This window comes from Pagrus pagrus (genome assembly GCF_965226575.1).
Source record: "Pagrus pagrus genome assembly, chromosome: 2".
Lineage (NCBI taxonomy): Eukaryota > Metazoa > Chordata > Actinopteri > Spariformes > Sparidae > Pagrus > Pagrus pagrus.
In genome coordinates this window covers 6,139,821-6,163,964 of record NC_140186.1, presented here as the reverse complement: position 1 = coordinate 6,163,964, position 24,144 = coordinate 6,139,821, and the positions used below count along the sequence as shown (strand labels likewise).

The following is a 24,144-nucleotide window of genomic DNA, read 5'->3' as shown; positions in this document are numbered from 1 at the left end:
CTGCTCAAACAAACTGTCTGTGTGGATGAAGTGAATGAAATCGTTGTAGAAGAGTCATTTAACAGACTCTACTGATGGGATGGGTTAACGAACTGAAGGTTTATAATGAATAAACAAACATCAGCAAAGTATTTTCTACTTGTCCTAATTCCAGGGTTTCATACAAAGCTGAGCTCCATCACCTCACAGCGAGACAATTCCCGGGTGGTATAGTTTGAATCCGAACTTCATTCAAACTCATTTTCTCCATGGTGTCATCAGTGGCGGATTTAAGAAATTTGGGGCCCAAGGCAAAGGCAGGCATGGGGCCCTCTGAAGTGAGAAGACAACACACAAAACAACAGGTCAATTATACAGATACATACATTTTAACAGAATACACATGTATTATTTGTTTTACCTTTTGTCCCTCTCTTCCTGTCCCTTTTTCACATTGTCTCTCTCCCTCATTCTGAAAACAAACACACACAAAACACAGTATCAGGCTCTTACCCAGTGGTGAAGTGTAAGTATGTTTACTTAAGTGCTGACGTAGACATATTAGGATTTCATGCAACTTCAGTTTTGTCTGCTCCGCTGTATCTCAGAGGCAAATACTGCACTTTCTACTCCACTACTGTACATCATTTACGTTGCTGGTTACATAATTCAAACACTTTCTGCCCAGTGAAAACCACGTACCCTCAAAATGATGATTTAATGCTAATATTTGTGATAAACTGAAAGAGTCTTCCTTTGTGGGGTGACTTCTTAAGCCAAAACTCTTTAAAACATCGTCTTGGGCCAGCTGGAAAATACATCATGACAATGTGATAATGATAATATTTACATGTAAAAATTAATAAAAAATATTTAGAGATGTAAAAAGTAAAAACAAGAGGCGTATCTCATGCAGCCAGTGTAGTTACATGATCCCAACATGATTTTGAGTCAATTGATCACATGACCTGGAAGCTATTGAGCTAAAATGTTAATATTTGCTAAAAATGCTAATATTTGCTAATAAAAATTAATACGATATAAGTAACAAGTTAATTTTAATTTCATTTAGATTTGAATACAGTTCCTAAATTTGAACAGTGTATCTCCATCTTGGTGGTAGTAGTTGTTAATTAACTTCCTTAAGTTACATAGTTTCTGATGTTTTCTCAGCCTCTGTAGCAAATACAAACGAAATTCAAAGCTTACTTCAAAATGACTCCGTACATCCGTTAGTCCTGTAAAGTAACCAGCAGACCAACAGTGCCCTCTAGTCTGACTGTGATCTGCACCTGGACAACGGCCCTTTAACTTATTTTCTCTTGTAATATTGCCTTTTCTGATGGATTGTACAAACACTGGTGTGAATCAAACAACTTTGAAACTTTTTGTGCCTTTTTTTCATGTCACAGCAGGAAAAATAAATGTGTAAATAATGAAATTAAGGATGGCTGAATACCATTTAGCTGCTTCATTTTCAGGCCCATTAGATTTAAAACACACCTGAAACTTCTGTTCAACATGTGGAGTCTCCATGTACACAAATATATATATGCTCTGCATGTGTCCACTGACCTTTATAGAGCCAAATAGTTTGGGTCCGTCTGAGTCAGCAGAAACTGAAGCAGGAGAATGTCACAGAACCAGTTGGTCCTCTTCCTCACGTCAGCGAGGCTGCACCAGCTCTTCAGTGGATCTTATGGAGGCAACGTAGGTGTATCTCACATCTCACACCATGATAAAGGTGGAAACAGGCTCCTTATCTTCAGACTCAGTTTTCAGCTCAGGACTGAGGACGAACACGAACAACAACGGAGGAAAATTTGGTGTGTATGCACATTTTTGTTTATGTTTGTGTGTGTGTTTGTGTGTATGTGAGGTGTGAACAAGAGCAGACGTCTTTCCCTCTAAACTCAGACTTACATCCTCTGAGCTTTGATGTTGGATCCTTTCTTTACTTAGTGTTATTTCGGTCAGCCGATTTGTTTTAAGTTTAAAGTTTTGTCAGCATTACTTAAAGGTGCAGTTCACCCCGAAAAATGAAAATTCAGTCATTATCTCCTCGCACCGATGCTGATGGAAAGTCTTGTAGTCAACAAAACATTTCTGGAGCTTCACAGCAAAACAGCGTTGCAGCGTTCTCCTAAACCACTGAAGTAGATGGGGACTTGGGTTTAAAACAAACAACAACAAAACATGAAATGGCTTCATACAGTCCATTTGGTATAATCCAAGTCTACGGAAGCCCAGAGAACCCAAACTGATTTGAAAAGACGGGTCAGATGAGGTGTTTGCTGACATTCCTAACAAGTTCCCATCTACTTCGGTTGTTTAGGACAACGCTGCGACGCTGACAGCATTTTAATTTCAAGGTGAAGTTTTCCTTTCAGTAAATCATCTGTACCCTTAATATAAAATGTTCCTAGTGTCCCTTTCTCTTTTTAATAACCTCTTGTGTGACACTGCATTGGGGTCCGTTTGTATAAAAGATGATATAATTAACAAAAGTGTTACTTATTTTGATGCTAACGTGCACTGGTATCAAATTGCTGTGCAGTTTTGTGGTTTGATATTTTCATCAGTCTATATCAATTATCTTTAAGTACACCTTTGCTGGTTGCAGTGTACAAGAAATCTTATTTTTGCTTGTTGTTTATTTAGAAGAGGATCTATTCAATCATCATTCGTCCAGAATCAAAGGCCACAACTACAGAACATGTCAAAATGTAAAAGTACAAGTAACTTACTGATGCTCGAATCATCCTGCATACAAAAAATGTGACCATCAGCCAGAAAATTTACTATTTCTGGATGATAATTATAGTTAAACATCTTGAATATAGTTTATTATTAATTTGACAAAAATCTGAACTTGAGAAATGTTTTTCAAACATGAAATTCCCAACTACAAATGAAAAATAGGCTGTTTTCCAACCACACAAATGATTATATACATTTTTAATTCCTCATGGCGTTTCCTTGCGTCCGTACTTGTTGTAAAAAACAATCCGACCTTCACCACAGCTTCTGTTATCATGTTTATCAGGTGTTTTCTCCCTCCTGCAGGTCACCTCCTGATGGGTGGCTCCTCCTCCAAAAGTACCTTTTTCTGGCAGAAGAAGAAGAAGAAGAAGACTCCTCTGAACAAAGCCTGGAGTCGGCTGAAGGGGGCGCTACCCAATAAGAAACGTAAGAAGAAGAACATCCTGGATAAACTGAACCTGGACAAGAGGGAGAAGGCTTCCCAGAAGAGATTCTCACTGCCAACAGACAAGAAAGAGCCGATATCGCTGAAGAGGCTCTCTCTTGGTAACATGAGGAAGGGGTCGACTCAGACCGCTTCACCAGGGAGGAAGGAGAAGGACGGAGGAGGGCTGGAGAAAGCAGGAGAGCAGACGAAGAGGAAACTTTCAAGCTCTGCACTTAAAAAGAGGTTGTCTCTCCCTCTGCGAGCCTGAAGGACACAAAGGGAGAAAACAATGGAGCAAAACATGGCTGAAAAGAGCCTGGATGAGATCATGAGATCCTCCGTTCGTCCACCATTCTCCAAAAAAAATGACACAAAGAAAACACACAATTTAGAGAGAGAGAAGAGCCTCGAATTTGGCAGGAAGACAAAAAGAAAAGATGTCAGAAAACGGGCCACAGGAGAGTCTGAGAGATACAAGTTTTCAAAGTTTTTAATGGCGTCACTGTCAGTTACTGAAGGCAGATATTATCACGGCTGAAAATGAGACACAGGAAACCAAAACACAGCGCTACAGTCATAATGGTCGGATCTGAGAGAGATTGTGACATCAGTTTAAGTCAATATTCAACAAATCGACACATTCACCAGAAAGCTTCATTATTGCTCAGCTCTCTCCTGCGGTTACCTTTTCAAACAGCTCTGGATCATTTTTGAATGATTTCAGTCATTCTGTTTCCCTTTAAGGTGTTTCCTTTCTTTCTTTCTCTTTTTTTTTTTTGAGTTGCCTCTAAATACTGTACATAATATCTACAATTACAATGTGATCATAAATAAAGTTTTATATCACAAAAAAACAAATTTACAAATGAATATTATGTCACTCCAGCACAACGACAATTTACAATGCAAAGCACCACAGTGACGGCAACACACGGTGACCAAAACAAAAACACAAAAAAAATATATATAACAAAAAACAAGGAACAGCTTATAGCGTCCGTCTGGAAACTGTTCACGATGAGTTGAAAAACTGCAGCAGAGGATCATAACTGACACTGCGTTAAGGCACCGACATGATCTCATCCATTCATTTATACAAGTCAGGATGTGTGTTCGCTCTGACATTCAACAGATTATTTCCAGTAACACATGTACACTTAGTTGCCCATTCATTAGGTACACCTAGCTAAAAAACTACTAATGCAGTGTAAATCAACAGTCCTGCCACAGATCCTTCATGGAGGTTATATTATTGAATTTGAATATTGAAAGGGACGTGTTGATTCAACTGTTTGGCCATTTTGGAGGATATACGTAATTTTGCTGCACTGCTTTATACCGACAGGTGTTTCTATTATTTTGTCCATCCGGTTAAGATCACACACCACTCTGTATGACAAAATGCAGCTCAGGAGCCTTCAACTGAAACTTGTCTGTCGTCCCTTAAAATGAACCCTGGTGACATCACATCTCCAGTGGTTCAGTATATGTACACGCTGTTTCTAGTTTATTAGCTGCGCCACGCTAATGCTAACGCAGCCTGATACAACTGTCCTGCAATAAATCCTCCTTTCATGATGGTTTTAATGTTGAAACTGCTTTAAGAGACGATCATTTTGGGGAATGTACTCTATTTTGAGGCGTTTCTATTATTTTGTCCATTCCATTTTTATGAATGAAAGTAGGTGAGATAACAGTAACATCTCTAACATCAACATGATTGTGCAAAATAACCACAAAGTTGAAGCAGATTCAACAGCATGACCTCCATGAAGGGAGGATTTATTAAAGGACTCCTGTATCAGGCTGCGTTAGTCTCAGCGAGGCGTCCCAATTAACTCACACACACACATTAATCCATCATGAGGTCAATAGCAGAGTCATCTTTAGCAGAATCCATTACTCACGGCCCTCGACAGAGCACATATTTCTGCGTTGCGACATTTTCAGTCATCCCTTCCACACACGCTGTCGACATGTCCCAGTTGTTCTGCTTCTTCTTCTTCCAGCATCTGTTTAGAGAAACCTGCTGGTTCATGTATGTCCAAACAGGAAGTGTCCCCCACCCCCCCATGTCGTTTAAATGTCCCAGTTATGGACGGTTCGCCTCCATGTGTCTGCTGCAGGAGCGCAAATGAGCCACTTGGTTTATCAGAAGATACGTCCACCATCATGTTGGCCGCTCACTTCTTCTTCTTCTTCTTCTAGCTTAGCTTCAGACACATGCAGAATATCCATCGAGGTAAAAAAAAAAAAAAAAAATCTCAAGTTTTTAAACAGAATAAACAGTTTTTGACCCCTGCAGGCTGAGGAGAAACAGGTCTTCAGGACTGTTTATGTGAGCTTACGCAGATCGGTAGATTCCAGCGTTAAAGTTTGTGTCTGCATGTCTGGAGTATGTTGAACGTTTATTTGAGTTAATTCCACTTCTCAGAAGAGACAGGCGGGTCTTCTGAGCCTTCGTGGATGAGGGGCCTCCCGTTGCTCCTCTCCAACGGCTCGGCGGTACGAGACTTATAGTTCTACAGACAGAGGTGGAGAGACGGATAAGAAAATGAGGCAAGAGTAGAGGTGAGGTGGTATAATACTGCCTTTAAGGCAGCTGGGAATCCATTGTTTAATGCTGTGTGGTATAATCATAACATCACTGACATTTCTCAAATTGTAGAGAACAAAGAAATTCTCCCGTTTGGGGAACTCGGAAAAAGATATGATTTAAACAAAAATTGTTTTTTTCAGTATGTCCAGTTAAAATCAATTATTTCCAAATTCCCCAAGGAATATTTTGATTATAATTATGAGATAGACAAAAAACTTCGATCCTTAATATCAAACAGAGGAGCAGTCTCAGGTCTGTATAAGCTTTTGCTTCACTCCTCTGCAAACCCTAACATAAGAACCCAGTCACAATGGGAATTTGACTTAGGGGTCAAATTCACATCTGCAGAGTGGGAATACATCTGGCGTGATTTTAAAGCTATTTCAAAGTCAGTCAGAGGTAGAGTAATCCAATTGAAAATCCTCCATAGAGCGTACATCACTCCCTCTAGACTTAAAAACATAGATCCCAGTGTTTCGAACCTTTGTTGGCGTAACTGCGGACAAGTGGGAACGCTGGTTCATATGTTGTGGCAGTGTCCTATAATTAAATGTTTTTGGACAGAAGTCTGTAAATTAATTTCAAGGTTTGCTGATGTTGAGATTGTACCATGTCCAGCTGTGTGTCTGTTGGGACGCAGAGCGGCTCAGCTGAAAACGAAGGAACAAACGAGGATGACTGGTTTGGCCTTTTTGGCTGTGAAGCGAATTATTCTGATGAACTGGAAAGTTCATAGACCAAGATGTTTTTCATTGGAGGAGTGGGTCTCTGAATTTTTTAACCTCCTGGGTATGGAGCGGGTGGCAGACACGTTGAATGACACTGGGTTCAGGATCAGAGACACTTGGAACCAGGTGCGGAAGCGCCTATTATCATCACAAATGTTATTCTGAAGGACTTCAAAAGTAGTTAAATGTGTCTGTGTTCTCTCTCTTGTTCTGTGTGTCTTATATGATCTGAAATCACACTTGGCACGCACTGTATATTTCCCCTTTATGTGATGTTGTTGTGAAATGTCTGTGTTTCGTTGTTGTTATTGTTGCTGTGTGGTTTGTACTGTGTGTCTTTTGTCTGTATGTACTCATAAAAATTAAATTAAAAAAAAGAGGTGAGGTGAGGTGAGGGAGGGGGAAAAAAAGAAGGAACGGGGGATTAGGTGTAGCAAGAAGAGACGGGAAGTGAAAAAGGAAAGAAGAGAAAATGGGTTAGTCGTGTCCAAACTAGCAACAAAGAGAGGAAAAAGATTTGAAAAAACACGTTCATCCGAATGTGAATATCACCGGTTATCACAAAGAAGCAGTCATGCTGAAAGGCAGACAGAGCAGACAGACAGACAGACATGACCAAACAAATCACAGGTGTGGGCAGATTAATGCATTTATTCATATGAGTTGGAACAATTGTACAAAAATAGACGGTAAAATAATGTGAAAATGTTTCTGAACAATACAAACAGTTCGCCTGCATCTGAAATCTGAAGACAAAGAATATAGTTTGAATATCCCTTTAATAGCTTCTGGTAATAGTATTCCCCTTTCAGAGTACTTACAGTAAACGATTTGTAATTATCCGCAAATGACTGAATTCCTTTTTAATTTGCGTGACTCGCTGCGTATTTTACCACCAACACACGGCGAGAGCAGATGCAAATGTGCCCCGGCCCTCTCCCTGCCTCTGTAATCTGCACGTCACCATCAATAAATGTGTAAAGCGACGTTTTTCTGTGCGCACACGAGGCCACACACACACACACACACACACACACACACACACACATATGACTACACTTCCTGCTTGCAGCAATAACAGGGTTCGTGTGTGTGTGTGTGTGTGTGTGTAAGAGAGAGAATGACAGGGTGCAACATCTCCAGCGTGCACACATGCCAGAGTAACAAGTCAGAGGAAATGTGGCGAGGAGCATGACCCAGTCCAACCACAAGAACACATCTGGACCCGGTTTGAGACTGTACAAGACGAGCACGCAATCTAACACACGCACACACATTAACGGCACGGAGAACACAGAAACGTTAGCGCTGTAAACTCAGTGACGATTGCATAAGACGGCCGGGTATTTCCAGCACAGAAACCTGTTTATAGTTCGAAGCAGTTTGACCATTAAGGCCTCCGTTTACGAGATTAGATGAGGTCGACTGAGGTCACCGGGGGATGTTTTTGCTTAAGTCTGACTCATGGAAATTTTGACATCGTGGCCGGATCAAATGTATGGAGTTACGTGTGTGTCGTGATTCTGCTCGACGAGCGCATCCTGAGACGATCTGCGCACAACAAACTGTATCTTGAAGAGAAGTTACCAGCAAACAAAGACAAATTATTAGGATTTGAGACACAAAACAGCCAATCAGGTCGGAGCGAGTGTGGCTCAAAGTGTGTGACAGGAACTGAAATAAGGAAAGGCAATGATAATAATCTCTGCTCGACGGTCGTGGCAGTGTTAGATAATACGTCTCGGGCAACCGGCACCTAGCTGCAATCTATAACCAGATCTGTAACCGCAGTGTCGGTGCTCTTTCTTGCGCGTGTCAGCTACAGGCTCACAGTGTTGCGTGTGTTTGGCCTCTCTGCAGCCTCTCTCCCTTTGTTTCTCCATTAATTCATGTACAGTACATGCATTTTTGTTTTCAGGCAGCACAGAGCTCAGCAACATGTGTTCACATTGTAAGCAGCGATGTCACATCAGTCAAATAAGCATCAGGCGACTGCGGGCTGAAGCGATGCAGCATTAACGAGTCGGTACATACAGTATGTTCATGTTCACACACAGTGACGCTGCAGCACAGCAGAGTTAATAGTTGGAGGTTTCATATCCAACAGTGTTACTATGCACACAGGAAGACACACAGAGCACTTAAAAAGCAGAGGCGTTTGTTGATATCCGGTTGAAGCAGCGACCGAGTGAGACACACATGGGTTAAGTCGCTTTCAAACAATAAATCACCACATTTTCATGTAATTACAGATGTGTGTAGTCCAGGCTGCCGTCAGTGGATCTGCTCTCATTAGTGAATCATCAGGTGCAATCCTGTTTTAATAGGCAAGCCTCACAAGTCTGTAGTGACGTGGGAAGTGTGCAAAGTGTTTAAACCTGTTTTTCAACTGGATTTTATGTCCCTGCACATATTAAAAAAAAGGTTTTGTGTTTCCTGTTGATTCGCTGCACCTTACAATAAATGAGACGCTCCACTGAGTGTGAAAACCTCGGCTCAGAGTCTAACTAAAGAAACACAAATGGGCTGCTAACCTGCAATAACTGACTGTTTTGGCCATCTGGGGGCAGCGGAAACACGTTGCGATCACACATATCCTCATTAAGTTGATATGATAAAAGTTTTAAAGCCTACAGTTGCTTATTTACACATCCAGCAGTTACAACGAGCACGTTATCACTCATTTGGAGTCGCATTTGTCTCCACCTCACAAATGTAACACCAACGTTCAGTCTGTTTAAGCTCTGGGTTTGGTCTCTACCATCTCCGTTCATCATCACGAATCCAGAATAACAGGGATTAGTGGAAGCAACAGAAAAATACTGACACGTCCGTCTATATACCTCGACAGAATACATCCAGAGGAGGTTCAGCCTTAACTTCAACGTGAGTCATAGCATCGCGCCTAAGGAGTGACGAGTATTAGCATGTTCACCCGGGTGATCTGGGGTGGAGACGATCAATACCCAATATGCAGAGTCATTTGACCTGGGAGTGACTGCTGACTGTACGCATTCACGCTGAGGACAAAGGGGTTTATGTTCAGCAGCTACTTGCTAACTGCGTCTGTCTGCTGTTTGGCCGTGTATACGGGGCGTTCAGAGCTTTATCCCTGAAAAAAGCCATAGCTGAAAACTATGAGAATGGTGAGAGTGAACCGAAACAGTTGAATGCTATAAAGCTGAAAATCGAGCTGAAACTCACTAAAAAACTCCTTAAAGCTGACGGGAAGCTACAGCTTTCACATGTCTAATTATTTTCAAAACTTATTTGATATGCTAATAAAGTAAAAAATATCAATTATAGCTGTTTGACCTGTAACGATGGAGTGGTTTTCTTTGAATCTGACTGGCAGATGGATGTTTTTACTTTTGCTTTGTACTTGTTTGTCCTTGCATTACTGTAAAGCTGATTCTCTAGCGGCTGTCAAGGTCGTACGTCGTGTGTTTTTCAGGGGTTTATCTCTAACAGTCCTCAGTGCGAGTGGCTGTTTTGTTTGTGATTGCTGTCGTCGGCTCCGTTGCTGTCAGAATGTACCTCGTGCTCCAGGGTGTTAAAGTGAACTCCGGAGCTGCCCGTGTTGCTGCTGTCCCGCCGGCACAGGAAGCACAGGATCTCCTTGAAGGTCCTCCTCATGTCTTTGTCCCTGAAGGAGTAGATGATGGGGTTGACGAAGGAGTTGCACTCGGCCAGCACCAGGCAGTACTTCTCGTAGCGCAGCACCTGGCAGCTGTCGCAGTGCAGGCCGTCGAGCAGCAGCACCACCAGGCCGGGCGTCCAGCAGATCACAAAACAACCTGTTAGGGGGGGGGGGGGATAGAGAGGGTGGCGAGGGGAGGGAGAGGGAGATCAAGGGTACATGAGGTCATTAGAAGACTTGTAATAACATTAGAAAGTCTCAGATAAAAAGAGGAGTTGCGAAGAGGAAAGAAAATGAGCAGACAGAGTTGTAAAGAATGTGAAGAAGTAGGGGGGAGCTGAGGGAGACGGGGCATGTACTGTAAATTCCTCTGTAGACAATGTGCACACACGCACACACACACACACACACACACACACGCAAACACACGCACACAGACACACACACACAACATGTCAGCGTGTGGACTGGGTTTAGTCTGTATGATCAGATTTCATTATCATAATACTCGATTAGGCTGCGCAGGAATTCATTATGCACACACATTCGCAGCACGTTCAGCGCTAACACATGCGCACATACAAGCTACAGGCGGAAATGTGAAAACTATGTGGTAACACACACTCTCACACACACACACACACACACACACACACACACACACACACACACACACACACACTGTGCAATGCATACCTCAGCCCCTAACCATAACCTTTAACATGCAACTTTATCTTCAAACCTAAAACCAGAGCTGAACCCTCAAAATGTGGCAACGTGAGGACGTGAGGAACAGCCGAGATGTCCCCACTTGACAAAAACGTCCACACTCTCAGGGTCAAACACACAAGTTAGTCCTCACATGCACGGGAGGACAAGACTACACGCACTCACTCTGGTGTCATACGGGCAGAGAGAGGCTGTTTTCTGTCACAGTAACTCAGCTATGCGGCTCCCTGTCAGGGCATGCTCAGGTCTCCTCACATGCCAGAGGTGCTGAATCCCGGCTGCTGAGCGACGGAGAGACAAGTAACATTTTGAAAACTTGGAGGAATTTAATTGAAAGTTCAAAATGCGAGAGAGCCTGAGAAGAAGGGGAGGCTGGGAAAGACAGCAGAGGAGCGAGGGAGCACGGCCAGTTCAGCAGAAAACAGGGAGGAATCGGCGGGAGAAGGAGTGAACCTGTGTGTGTGTGTGTGTGTGTGTGTGTGTTGGGGGGAGTCAAGTCTGTAAAGTCTGTTTTTACAAGTACAGACAAGCGAAGAGAGGAGCCTGCATGCCGGCTTGCATGAGCACTCATATGTGTGAGGCTGTCTGCGTTGTCGTTTCGTTGAAGACTCAGGCGAGCGTGTCCCTTAAAAAACGCCCGGATCTCTTGCACAATGTGCAAAATGAGCAGCATGAGATCAGCAGAATAATTTTCAATCAGATATTTCTGTGGTTCGCTTGTGATTTCGAGCATGTCGCAGCGTCTCTGCAAGAAGATGGCTTCAGATTAACAGAGGCGCATGCTGATATCTGATCAAACCACAGCTGCACGGCCCAGAAGAGGCAGATAAGACGAGTTTTTGACTGTTGCTTAGTTATTCACAAATATTTACTATATGTCAGCGTTTCTCAAACTCTTTCACACCAACGGCAGTTTAACCACCGTTCGCTCTTTGAGAGAGGCTGCTATAAATGAACCATGTATTGTTTAAAAGATGAGCAGATCTTACGACCCCAAACACCAAATGTTGTCGTTTCATGCTGGAAGAAGACCAAGAAGGGCCAAACCAGTTTACAATGAACAAGGTCTTCTTAAAGAACGTACGTTAAATGAAAATAAGCGGCTTCTCATTCTTCAGGACTTTCAAAATAAGAGATATTACACAGTATTTCCATCTGCTTATGATGGCTGTGAGATGAGACTTACTTTCTTTTAGCCAAACAACTGTTTCAAAGATCAAGAGTGAACTTTAACGCTCGATAAAGATACAAAATTCTACTTTTTATCTCAACTGCGTGATGTTTCCAGTACGAGCTGTGATATTAGTCAACACTTCTGTCATCACTTCCATTCTCTCTTACGTCTGTGACTAGTTTGTGCCGTGTTTCCTGATGCCAAACTGTGCCCACATGAAGGAGATGTTTTCCCGAGCCGGTTATTCCTCCAGAGGCAGTTTCTGCAACATCTGAGTCATTGTTAACGGCAAAGATTAATGCTGCAGGACGGACAACTCTGACTGGATTTCCTTTGTTATAAATGACTTTAAATGAGCTGAATGTCGTGCTCAGTTGTTTGTACTTGCAGTAGACTACAGGGTCAAGGTTTAAAGAAACTGATTTGTCAAAAATAAAGTAGGTGTTCCTCACCCAGGATCATGGAGACGGTCTTCATCAGGTTGAACACCGTCTCTCTGTGTCTCATCTGGGTGGTGTGCTGCGACATCTGCTTGCTCTTGTGCTTCACGTAGAGAAAGATCCGGGTGTAGACGGCCACCATGATGCTGAACGTCAGCAGGTTGAGAAGTCCCCAGAACACCAGGTAGCTGCGGCTGTACAGCGGCGCCATGGTGGAGCACTCTCTCAGGTTGCACAGGCAGTGCCAGCCCATGGTGGGAACCAGGCCCATGATGATGGCCACCACCCAGATGAACAGCATGATGATGAAAACACGCCGCGTGCTCATCTTACTGTGCAGCTGCATGTTGAAGATGGTTTGGTGGCGCTCCACGGCCACGGCCAGGAGGTTGAGGACCGAAGCCGTCAGGCTGGTGTCGATCAGCCCCTGTCGCACAAACCACTGGTACTTAGACAGCTTGATGGTCCAGGGACCAGTGTGGAACATCAAGTGGAGGTAGGAGACACCTGGGAAGAGGAGAGCGAGGGGTTAATGCCAGAAATGTTTGTGTTTCAGGTCTGAGGGGAACAAACTCTCGAGTTTCTGTTCCAGGTCTGTGCAGGCAGTGTGATGACACAGAGAGAAACTCAGCTCCAAGATTCAATTGAAATTTTTGTTTTGGTTTCACACACTGCACGTGTTGATGTATGTGTGTGCGTGTTGTGGGATTCTTGGGCCCAACTGAGGTCAGTGTAGAGGAATATGAGTACTGCAAATAAAGAGCCACTTCTTCCCAAAATACTGCTGATTCTGTGGTGCTGGCGTTTTCAATCTGATGCCTGCAACGTGCTATCAGAGCATTTAACGACCAGTTCAACTGAGGCGCGTTAGTTGTCGCTCTCAGTGATCCACAACGTAAAATAAATGTGTACTTTCAGGACCCTTGCCTCGACGACACACCTTTGTGAGGTTGTGTCGCTATTATGGTGATAAAATCTGTCCACAGACGGGATATAAACACCTGTGTGAGCGGTTAACACTGCTTCTGTAGTAATCCTCCCTATAAATGGTGCGGTGTGAGGTGCACACATTTTGTCATGATGACACACACACACACACACACACACACACACACGCACTACGTTCAGCATGAAATGATGCATTTCCCTCCTCATGAGCGAAGCAGATCCCGGCCTCTTAGGCGCCTACAATGCGAGTCACAACACCCTCAGTCACAGGAAGGCTTCACTGCAGGATACCGTACACGTGTCCAGGTACCCTGCTGTGTTATTTCCCAGCATCCACACCTGTCACCTCTCCATTAAAGCAACACTTTTATCACATCTGTTCCCATATTTGTGTGTGTGTGTTGCACTAACCCTAAAAGACGAAAGTCGTCCGATTCCTTCAAAACAAAAGTTCTCTTTAACATCAGTAAAAACAACTTATACTAACATGGTGTATAGATGAGAGGAGAGCAGGTAAAAGGCTTGTACCTGAGAAGAGGTCTGCCAGAGCCAGGTTACCCAACAGGTAGTAGATGGGAAAGTGGAAGCGTCGGTTTTTCAAAATGGCGGCTATGACCAGAAGGTTGGAGAAGATGACGATGAAGCACACGGACATGCCCAGAGTGACGATCACGTAGTCACGTCTGCGCCAGTGGTCGCTGATGTTCTTGCCGCTCTGCTCGTAGAAATACCTGACCGAGCGGTTGTAGTGGCATCCCGGCTCGTCCTCGGTCTGCGTATCCATGTTGAGACGTCCGGCGGGTTTTTTTTTGCGGGATCAGTGACGAGTTGAAGAAGACGGTGAGAAGAGCGAAGTTGCAAACGGGAGGCAGAGACGAAGGTCTAGGGCGCCATTCAGACTCGCCCTCTCAGGTGGGTTGGAGATCTGCATGCCATCAGCTGGACAGGTGAGGACTGGAGGGATCCAGTGTGGAGTCGGATGCCTTCACCGTCTGGAGGTTTGGGTCTCTGGATCCGCTGGTCGCAAATCTGTGGGAAAATGACACATTAGTTCAAGACAGCAAATCATTTCTGTTAAGCCTATGACATGATTTCAACACTTTGTTATGTACTATTGTTTACTTCTTTGTCAATCTGATGGCGGCACCGCCCGTTTTTCCACCGTACATCCCACGGCATGATGCACGTACAAAGTGATGAGCTCGGAGATAACAGTCTGAGCTTCCTGCTGCAAACACTCGAGCTGTTATAGTTTTTATTTCAAACAGGATCAACAACAATCTCCCGCGGTCTGTTTTCATAGGGTTAAAGAAGAAGATTGGTCCCCCAACAACTGGAGGGTTGGTGGTTCGATTCCTGGCCCAAACTGTCAACTTTATAACCCGGGTACAGAATATTCTGTGTCTCAAGGCCCTGAACACACACCAGGATGAATTATAAACCAACCGAGCTTAGATAAATAAATAAAAAGAGCAAATGTAGCCGACACAGAGGACTTTTACCGTTTTTTGTTTCTGTTTGGTAATTATGAAACAGGCTTTTATGCAAAAAGGAAAGTATTTAACACACGAAGCGGTCGTGTTAAAGAATCTTGATCCAAACTAGAAAAACTTGATCAGCAGTTGCAGCAGTCATCATCATTATCATATTACTCCTGAGCTCAAAGACCAACGACCTGCACAGGCTGACAAGTCACGACAGGAACGCGCGAGGCTTTATGACTGCGATGAAGCTGTAATTAAAACCAACCACGGCTCGGGGAAGGACTCGGCCTTCGCTTCGAGACAGCGTGGCCAACAACAACGCGCTTTAATCCTCTATTTACGGTAAACTTGTACGAGCCACATGGTGCGTTTTGAGTCAACAACACTCCCTCACACATTCTCCATTTTCCCTGCGAAGAGCCAGCGCAGCACGACGACGACACGCACTGCACCGCCGGCTCCAAGTTCAACTCTCACCAACAATGGAAACAGCAGAGCGGCTCCCTACAGCAGAGACACACCTCACAATTACACAATCCAGCTATGTAACTCAATCTCAATCCAAACATGCACAACACACACACACACACACACACACACACACACACAGGCAGAGGGGAGGGAGCCTCAGTGACCCACTCTCCTACCAAGGGTGTGTGGAGAGAGACGCCAAATCCAAAACAGAAAAATGTGGAGAGAGTGAGAACTTTAGAGGCTTAAGAATGAAATGATGGATGAGACACAACGGCAAGAAAGAAAAGGGTTTGACTAAGGAAACGGCACGAAGCAGCTGAGGGAGGTGGGGGGGGAAAAAAATGTAGCAAGAGACTGAAAGCCTACGCAAGAACTAACCGTCAGCGGAGGACAATATTATCACCTCAAATAATAATCAAGCGTTTGTGGTACGTCTGTGTGCAAACGTGTGACTGAATCAACATTCTCATCTGTGTGGTTTGCAGGCAGGAAGCGAGGGACTCGTTGCGCTGGAGGGTTTTGTCTCTCACATTGCCATCGTCCCCCGTCAGAGACAGGAGCCATCCATCAAACACTAGTTGATCTCTGACCGCCTCGGAGCAAAGTCATGTGCACACAGCGGCTCTGCTTCCTACCTACACCAGGACGCACAACTGTGAACTCCTCGGTTTACCTTTTCACTTTGTTAGCATCAATGTTGGAGTCACGTAGTCAAAGACTCACTTGCGATGTCAAGTAAGGTAACTGAAACCTCAAACGCCTCACGAGCCTCATCTTCTAGAATGATAAATTCTCTCCGGGCATCATGCTTTAGCTTACATTCAATTTAACTGTCTTTGCAAAATCAAAGCGTTTGCAACTAATTCATCTAATCTATTTGACGCCATCAGATCCTATTAATAACAAAACTTTAACCGATGTTACGTTGAAGACCTAATATACCTGTTAGGCCACAGAATAAAGAAAATGGCAGCTGGAGTTGACCTAAAACTAGCTCGGTCTGAGACCGAGATGTACCGCTTCATCTCGGAAAAAACTAAATATATCAGTACCAGTGAACAGGAGGTGTTTGATGTCTGTCAAGCCACAAGAATCTGTTGGGTTTTTTTTCAACCGTTTCCAGCTGCTCAGGAATCACTCTGCGTATGTGTGTGTTGTATGAATTATCGAGGTTATCACACCTCTGCAGCAGGCTCCTCGTTTCCTCTCCAACTGAAGTGCTGGTAGTCAAGTTGCATTGTGGGTAATGCATGCACCACAAGTAAGAAAAAGGCATGTAATCAAAACACATTTTTTGATCCTTTGGCATTTGGAAATGCAGCATTTGTGTTTTCCACCGGCTGCCGAAGAGCCTCAGTAGTTCATGTGGTACCAAACAAAATGTTTCCATGACACAGGTTTGAGAAACTGTCAAGAACCGAAACTGGCATTAAAAGTCCGATCTAATACAATTAACTAACTACACTTTTAATCACATAGGTTCTGATTGTCTTGAGAAAACATTTAACATCATTAAGCTTTGGCTTCTGTTGCTGATCAGAGTTTGTTATTTCATCAGTAGTCACAAAAAAAAAACAGGTGTTGACTTTGCAATAGTTGCACTTCAGTGTTCACCCTGAGGCCTAAACACAGGCTCGGATCGTCTGGTCCGATGCACATTGCAAACAGACAATTAAAGCAGCTGCACGGCAGTCGTGTGAATGCCAATCTGTAGCTTTTGTGCCAAAGGTCACAAAACTACAGACTTTGAACTGCCACACTTAAGAATATATAAAGATAGAGACTGAAGACTTGGATGCTGCTCAGAAAGGCTGAAAACACAGGAGCAATAAGAGCGTGCACACTGCTCACCTGTGTGCACACATGTAGTTAAATCCTAAACAATTCTTGTCACACATTTGAAACCTAACACAGATTATGCAGCTGCAGGTTTGGCTCACCTGCAGCTGCAGTAACAGGATGTTGAACCATCAGAAACACAGAATACCCGCAGAAACCTGCTCTCATCACATCCGTTTCCAGAAGCCAAAAATGCCCTAGAAACCACCGGCACTACCTGCACAGCAGTTCATGACGGTTAATGAAGAAGATGTGTTTCTTAAAAGCTGGTGGAGACCAAAACTGAGCTAAAAAGTGAAAGAATATAGTAAAACAATTAAACATATTGTAATAATGCAGTTACCAGACACATGACTACCAATTCATCTTAATGATGCCGTCGTAGGAAAATACTTCACGTGACGTTCTTTACATCACCCGTCAGACCTTGAATGCTAGCCGGGACACGTAGCCTTGGTTCCTATATGAATATATATGGGTACGGAGATATTTCTGAACAAGTTGGTTAAAGTTGTTTTCCTGTTGCGTATGTGACCAACAGCCCTGTCTTAATCTTGGTTTGAAGCCACAGAAGGTGAACGTAATCGTGGTGATGTGTATGTGTAAATTCAGGTTGTGCGAGTGTGTAAAGGCAAAACCTCAAGAAGCCGTTCTCACAACCTTCAGTCAAAATATTTCATGTTGATGGTTGAAGCGTCCACTTGCAAAAAGACGTCTCTCTCCTGTGTTCAGTCCTCTGCTTCTCAAAACTTACCACAACAATGCTTCAAAGAAGAGTTGAACAGTTTGGGGAAATTCAAACCACTCCCGTGTGTGCAGCAAGCTAGCCGAACTACTACTACCCCCTGCAAAATGACTCGATAACCCGATAACATTTGGAAAGTCTAGAAGAGCTGCACTGTTCAATCGTTTTATTCCCATTCAAGTGAGCGGAGGGGCGCGACCGGAAGGTAGCCACTCAGTCGACGAGGTCTCTAGTGCGCACGAAATGAGGACGATGAGCTTTCATAGAAGTGAACATCCAGATTTCATTCATCAGATTCATGAGTACAACACGTAGGACTGCACGATATGGTGAAAAAAGTCATGATGAAGTGGCATTTGTTGGCGCCCTTATCAAGTTTCCATCCAGAGAAACAAGAAGTTGACTGGAGCGTCTCTGCAGCAACTCAGTACTTCTTCATAACATAGCAGCTTCTGCAATCTGGGTATCACACATGTCTATATCACAATTTCCACACTGTTTCAAATTAATTGTGCAGCCCTGAAAACCCACACACACAAAAAAAAAAAAATCAAAAATGGGTTTGACACGCTGATTTAAGACGTGAGAGCAGCTTCGCAATCAAAGTCTAATGTTGTTATCAAAAATATCTACACATACATACACAGATACCAAATATTTGTCTCAAAGCTTCTGCAGTATTGATACACAAGAACCGGCTGCACTCACACACTATTTTTAACAGCACTAATCTAAAGAGGAAATAGTTCCCGTTTCTTAGAAACGAAGGTGTGATATCTTATCTTAAATTAACCACAGTCTCTCTGCTGTTCTCTGCTACCAGCCGAGCAGATTTGTATTTTATTTGTATTACTTTTAATAAAAATCTGTAATTTAATGCCCTCGATGTGTCTTGAATATTGATATTTTTCAGGGTATTGTATCGAAGTTTCAGTATCGTGACGACACTCATGTCTAACTGTAGCGTTCCCAGCGCAGCACATTTTCAGACTGGATACATGACTAACCCTGACCTCACTGTGTATCCCTTCTAGAAGAAACTGACAGAGTATCGGCTTCCCCCTGACTCTGGACACCGCGGTGCTTTCGCTCTGTGTGGCTCCGAGCGACTCGCGTTTGCATGACTGCGTGTTTTTCATGCATCGTGATTCTGTTTGTGTGTGAATGGACTGGGCCGAATCCATCCAAATCAGTAAACACCAGTTTGAATTGCAAACCCGTCATTACAGAGAGCAGCCACGCCCGAGCCTCTTCTTCTTCTTCTTCTTCTTCTCCCTCCTTCCCCTCTCTGAAAGTGGAGCCTCAGCACATCAACTCCAGCCAGCAACAGGAAAGATTTACACCCACATACGCACAGCTGGGACTGAAAAACCGATGCAGCAGCGGAGGTGGTTTGCGAGTGGCTGTTTGTGACCTCTGATTCCAGGTACAAGCAGAAATTGGGCTCATCCCCGCGGGAGAACTCTCTCCGGGTGCGTTGGCTTTAATTAGCTGCCTCCTCTGAAGCGCGTCCGTCCTGCTGTGAAGTCTGGACGTGCAACCGGTGGGACTGACCGGGTGTCGTCCGCACAGTGATCACCGTTTAATCACACAGACGCTTCCTCTCCAAGAGACATCAATGAGGTCGATCCACCGGAGAGGGGCTTCTTTTTTTATTTCAGGAAGAGACGTGAAGCATCAAAAGCAGCAGAGCAAACAACAACATCTGTTTTGTTGCTATTCATCCGATCGACCTTCATTAGGGACCATTTTTTAAATGAATGACGTCAAATCTAATGGTGAAGCTGCTGGCTGCAGATGGTACGCTCTGGGTAACTGCACAGAGAAAGTCCCTGGCATTGATGATCCTATTAGTCAGGATGAAACCGTCCCTGCAGGCGGTTTACCTGAAGTATTTTAGATGATATCAGGTCACATGTAAGTTTCGGCGAGTACATAATGTCAGGGTTTTCCCTCGTCCTCCAGGTAATTTCTTGTCTTTCTCCCTTCATCACTCGTCTGTTCACATCTGGATCGATCATGTTCGACGTCAGACACGACAAATGACTCCACTTACAGTAAATCAGCAGAAAATATTTGACTACAACTTTGATTATCAGTCGTTAAAGTTGATTTTAACAAGATTTTCCAGTTCCAGCTTCTCAAATGTGAAGATTTACACATGCATCTTTTGAGTTTTGGACCATTTGGTTGGACAAAACAAGCCCTTTTAAAAAGACGCAACATCTAATGATTTCTTACGTTAACAGACATTAAACTGACTCAAGTTTATGGCGTCTCTACATCTTTCACTTCAGACAAAAGAAGCCAACACAATTCCTACACCAGAACTTAGTTTCGATCAAAGAAAAAGAAACCAGGATTAAAACTGAACCTGTTTTACACTAAAGGTGCTTCGGCTGGAACCAAACTATCGACGAAGTACAAAATACTTTCATTTTTTTCCATCCATCTGTTCTTTCCTTGAGTATCTATTTTTCTGACAACTTTTCAAACACATCCACTGCACTTTCTGCTCCTTACACTTTCAAAAACCATCCTTACTTTAGTTTGAATCCACTTGAGGTGAATCATCGATTGTTTTCATCCCGGTTCAGTCGCTGCACGCCGCTTTTCCCACCATCACCAGACGGAGTTCACCCTGTCAGTGCTCATCACGCACAGCAGACGTTAAAGACACAACAAGACGGAAACAGACAGAGGGGGAGACTCGACCGGGGAGAAAAGGCGGGTAGTGACGAAGACTCAGGTTCAGTCAGCTGTGCACAGAAACGTCCTTCAGAGGGATGATTGTTACTTTTCTAACTTTTAGACATTGAGTACATTTCAGAGCCTGGAAGTAAAGACTTTGAGGTATTTGTACTTCTACCTGAGTACAGAACGTTTATAAATAAAGCTGAATTGAAACGTGTACCTCTGACACTCAGCTGTAGTGATGATACTGGACTGCATCACAGGATGTAAGAGATGAAGAGCTGACACAATAAGTCGATTAGTCATCAGTCAAACAATGAAATCACCAACTGCTGTGACAATTATGTAACCATTTGACTTCTTGAGCACAAATACCCCCAAAAACTGCCAGTTTCAGATTCTCCTAATGAAGATTTGCCACTCAAATCTGTATATTTTTGTATTTTAGACTTTGAATTTGAAGACATGACGAGCTTTGTTTTCTTGTTTTATAAACTGAGCAATAACAACAATAATCATTAGCCGCCGCATTGTTTCTCTGCCCACTTGTGAGTGTAAATAAAAGTGGGAAAGTTCTGAATTTACTGCAGTTCAACACAAAGCCACCACTATTTACAGCCTCAGAAAACTGTTGAGTTGAGTCAACAGTGTGTGACACAGTGTCAACACAAGCTGAGCTGTACAACCTTCACAATGACAGGATTTACTGCAGGGGACTGTACAGGTAACTTTAAAAAAACAACAACATCTGAGTTGTAAATAAAATCTGAACCATAAAAGCTTATCGTGTTATTTGGACGCATAAAGCGCTTTATAACTTCCCGTCTGCCCCCTGGATGAGTGCTGCGGTTACACCCGGACTCAGGGAGGGCAGGACAGATGAAATGTGCTCAGAGGACAGAAGTGGCCTGGTTGCGTTATCGTTTCTGAGAAAAGGGCACGGTCAGACTGACGGTGCTGAAGATGTTCCGGCCGTAATGAAGTCCAGACTCTGAGACGGTGCAGATGCCTCAGCGCGCTGACTGGAGCGCAGACTCCCCAAAACACGGGAACAAAAAAAAAAAAAAAGACGCGCAAACACACTCGCAGCAGAGGAGTTTCACACACTGAGAAATAAAAAATAAAACACTCTGAACTCACCTTTTCTTCTATCTGTGAACTCGTTTGTCAAGTAAATCCAGATCAGAGTCCTCGTCGAGTTGAGAACAATGTGCGGTCGTACCTGAGGTCACGTCCTGCGCCGCTTTCTTGCGCACAAGGTGGAACAAAAAAAAAAAGAAAAGCGCGACGAAATTACAGCGCAATTATCGTCTTTTCTCTGTTTCTACAGAAGCTCCACTCCGGCGTCTCCTCTCCTCCTCACAGAAAAACTTGGTGCGCAGTGTCGGTCACCTGTGTTGGGACTTTCTTCCCGTCTCTTCCGGTTGTTACCTGTGCGCAATGATCCGCGCGGTGAGTCCCAGGAGGAGCACAAAGGGCGCGGCACGGCACGGCACGGCACGGTACGGTCCTCCTCCTGCTGCTGCTGCTGCTGCCGCCTCTCTGTCACAAAGGAGCGGCCTGGAGCTCTCTGCTCCGCCGCTGCTGCCAACCTGAGCGGCTCCGCGCCGCCCACAGCTGCCCCCCTGCCGGCTGACGAGGCGCGCAGAGCAGCCAATGAGAGCGCAGCAGTGATGATATCCAGGAGGGTTTATATGAATGTGACAGCGGCGGGAGGTGAATAATTGATGGCCAAGGTTAGCTGGAGGTTACCACGTTATCTGTGAAGGGTCATCAAACCACAGGACTGTGGATCAAATCTGAAATCTAAATCATTTTGATTTATGTTGAGCGAAAAGCACAGTTAGCTCAGTGAGCTGGACTACATCCTCTGTCCTCAGAGCCCCGACTCAAGTGAGGAACAACATGACATGTTGAAAGAAATGTTTTTAAAGGGTCCTATGTGTGAAGAAGAAAAAGAAAAGAAGAAGAATATTTTTGAGTCTCACTCCCAGTTTGTGTCTTGGGATGCCCCAACGAGCTCGGATGAGACTCAAACATCTATTTTTCTCATCTCCTGATGAGGATTTGCCATTATTCTCCTCATATTTTTGTATTTTAGACTTTTGATTTTACAAAAAAGGCAACTCAAAGACATAACGAGCTATTGTTCTTGTTTTATAAACTAAGCAATAAGGACAATAATCATTAGTCACCGCATTGTTTCTCTGCCCACTTGTGAGTGTAAATAAACGTGGGAAAGGTTTGAATTTACTGCAGTTCAACACAAAGCCACCACTATTCACAGCCTCAGATATCTGTCATGGAGTTGAGTCAACAGTGTGACACAGTGTGAACTGTACAACCGTCCGATGACAGGATGCACTGCAGGGCTGCTGTGCTGGAGGACATCGTCAACAAACATTCATTCAGTTCTCTGTTTCTGGTCCTGATACCTTTTCTTCGCCGTGTTGGTGTCGGCGACGCGTGTTGAGCGAGGCGATGAGGCTCACTGAGAGGTTTAACACAGAACTAGATGATATTTGACTTTACTTACGACAAACTGAAACATTTTTGACTTGGGAAATTCAGCTCTCTGTCTAATTATTGCTCATTACGTCCTGTAAGTATGGGAGCTGTAATAATCGTAATCCAGAGACAAACAAATGACATGAAGGGAAAAATAGACCGAGGTCACTGACAACACATATATACAACATCTGTGGCTGGACTCCAGCTGTGGACACTGTTTCTCTCCCCCCGTGTTTCCTGTCACCTTTTTTAACTGTCCACTATTTGAATGAAGGGAAATAGCTTGAATACCTCAACATGACACAACTGCTTTAAAATAAACTAACAGAGGGTAAGTGAAGTCTTGAAGCCAAAACAACCACTTAAAGTGCCCACACTACAGAATTATAATTAAGCTGTGTGGTTTTTTTCCACCACTGTCCATTACAGGTTTCTTTAAGTCTCCACTGAGCAGCTGCATCTTCTGCTCTCCTTTTGTCATGAGGCTGAACTAATCCATTTAATGGTTCGAGTCCCTTCAGTTTTCTGCATCGAATAAATTAATTAAGAAACACAATTCAGCACATCGTCCTTATGCAAATACTGTATTCTCCCTCTGAAGCTGAATCTTTGGGTTTAATTTGAAATTTTTTCTCGTTTTACTGTTAAAACAGAAACTGTACTCGTTACTTTGGGGTCTCGGAGGTCGGGGTCGACCCATTCGGCTTCTTCTGGGCCGATACTGATACCGATTATTAGAAATCGAGCAGACTGAAAATAGATATTTGGCACAGATATCAGTTTGCAGTGAACATGAAAATCTGGAAACAACCAGTGATGAAATAAACCTAAACACAGTTTACTCAAGTACTGTTATTAAGTACAATTTTGAGGTACTTTACTTGAGTATTTTCCTTTTTCTGCTACTTCCCTCCCACTTTATTCGGCACGTTCAGTTACTAGTTTGCAGACTCAGGTTATCCAGAGTTTA

At 43.7% G+C, this 24,144-nt stretch overlaps 2 protein-coding genes across 4 annotated transcripts; one reads left to right on the top strand and one right to left on the bottom strand.

Moving 5' to 3' along the window:
- Nucleotides 1-1,714: 1,714 nt before the first annotated feature.
- Nucleotides 1,715-4,023, top strand: LOC311272879 (uncharacterized protein; the record flags this gene model as incomplete). Its single annotated transcript, XM_084379615.1, has 2 exons — nt 1,715-1,805; nt 3,046-4,023. The coding sequence occupies 2 exons, from the start codon at nt 1,715-1,717 to the stop codon at nt 3,435-3,437; spliced, it is 483 nt and encodes a 160-aa protein (XP_084235741.1). The 3' UTR covers nt 3,438-4,023.
- Nucleotides 3,642-22,251, bottom strand: LOC311249873 (lysophosphatidic acid receptor 2-like). Of its 3 annotated transcripts, none has more exons than XM_084341231.1 (5): nt 21,804-22,251; nt 13,956-14,456; nt 12,492-12,986; nt 10,034-10,293; nt 3,642-5,691 (listed from the first exon to the last, which is right to left on the bottom strand). In XM_084341231.1, exons 2-5 carry the CDS (start codon nt 14,209-14,211, stop codon nt 5,587-5,589), a joined length of 1,116 nt encoding a protein of 371 aa, XP_084197357.1. In that variant the 5' UTR covers nt 14,212-14,456; nt 21,804-22,251; the 3' UTR covers nt 3,642-5,586. The 3 variants fall into 3 exon arrangements, with proteins under 3 accessions (XP_084197357.1, XP_084197358.1, XP_084197359.1); XM_084341232.1 differs by lacking the exon at nt 21,804-22,251 and adding an exon at nt 20,514-20,568; XM_084341233.1 differs by lacking the exon at nt 21,804-22,251 and adding an exon at nt 14,550-14,626.
- Nucleotides 22,252-24,144: the final 1,893 nt, after the last annotated feature.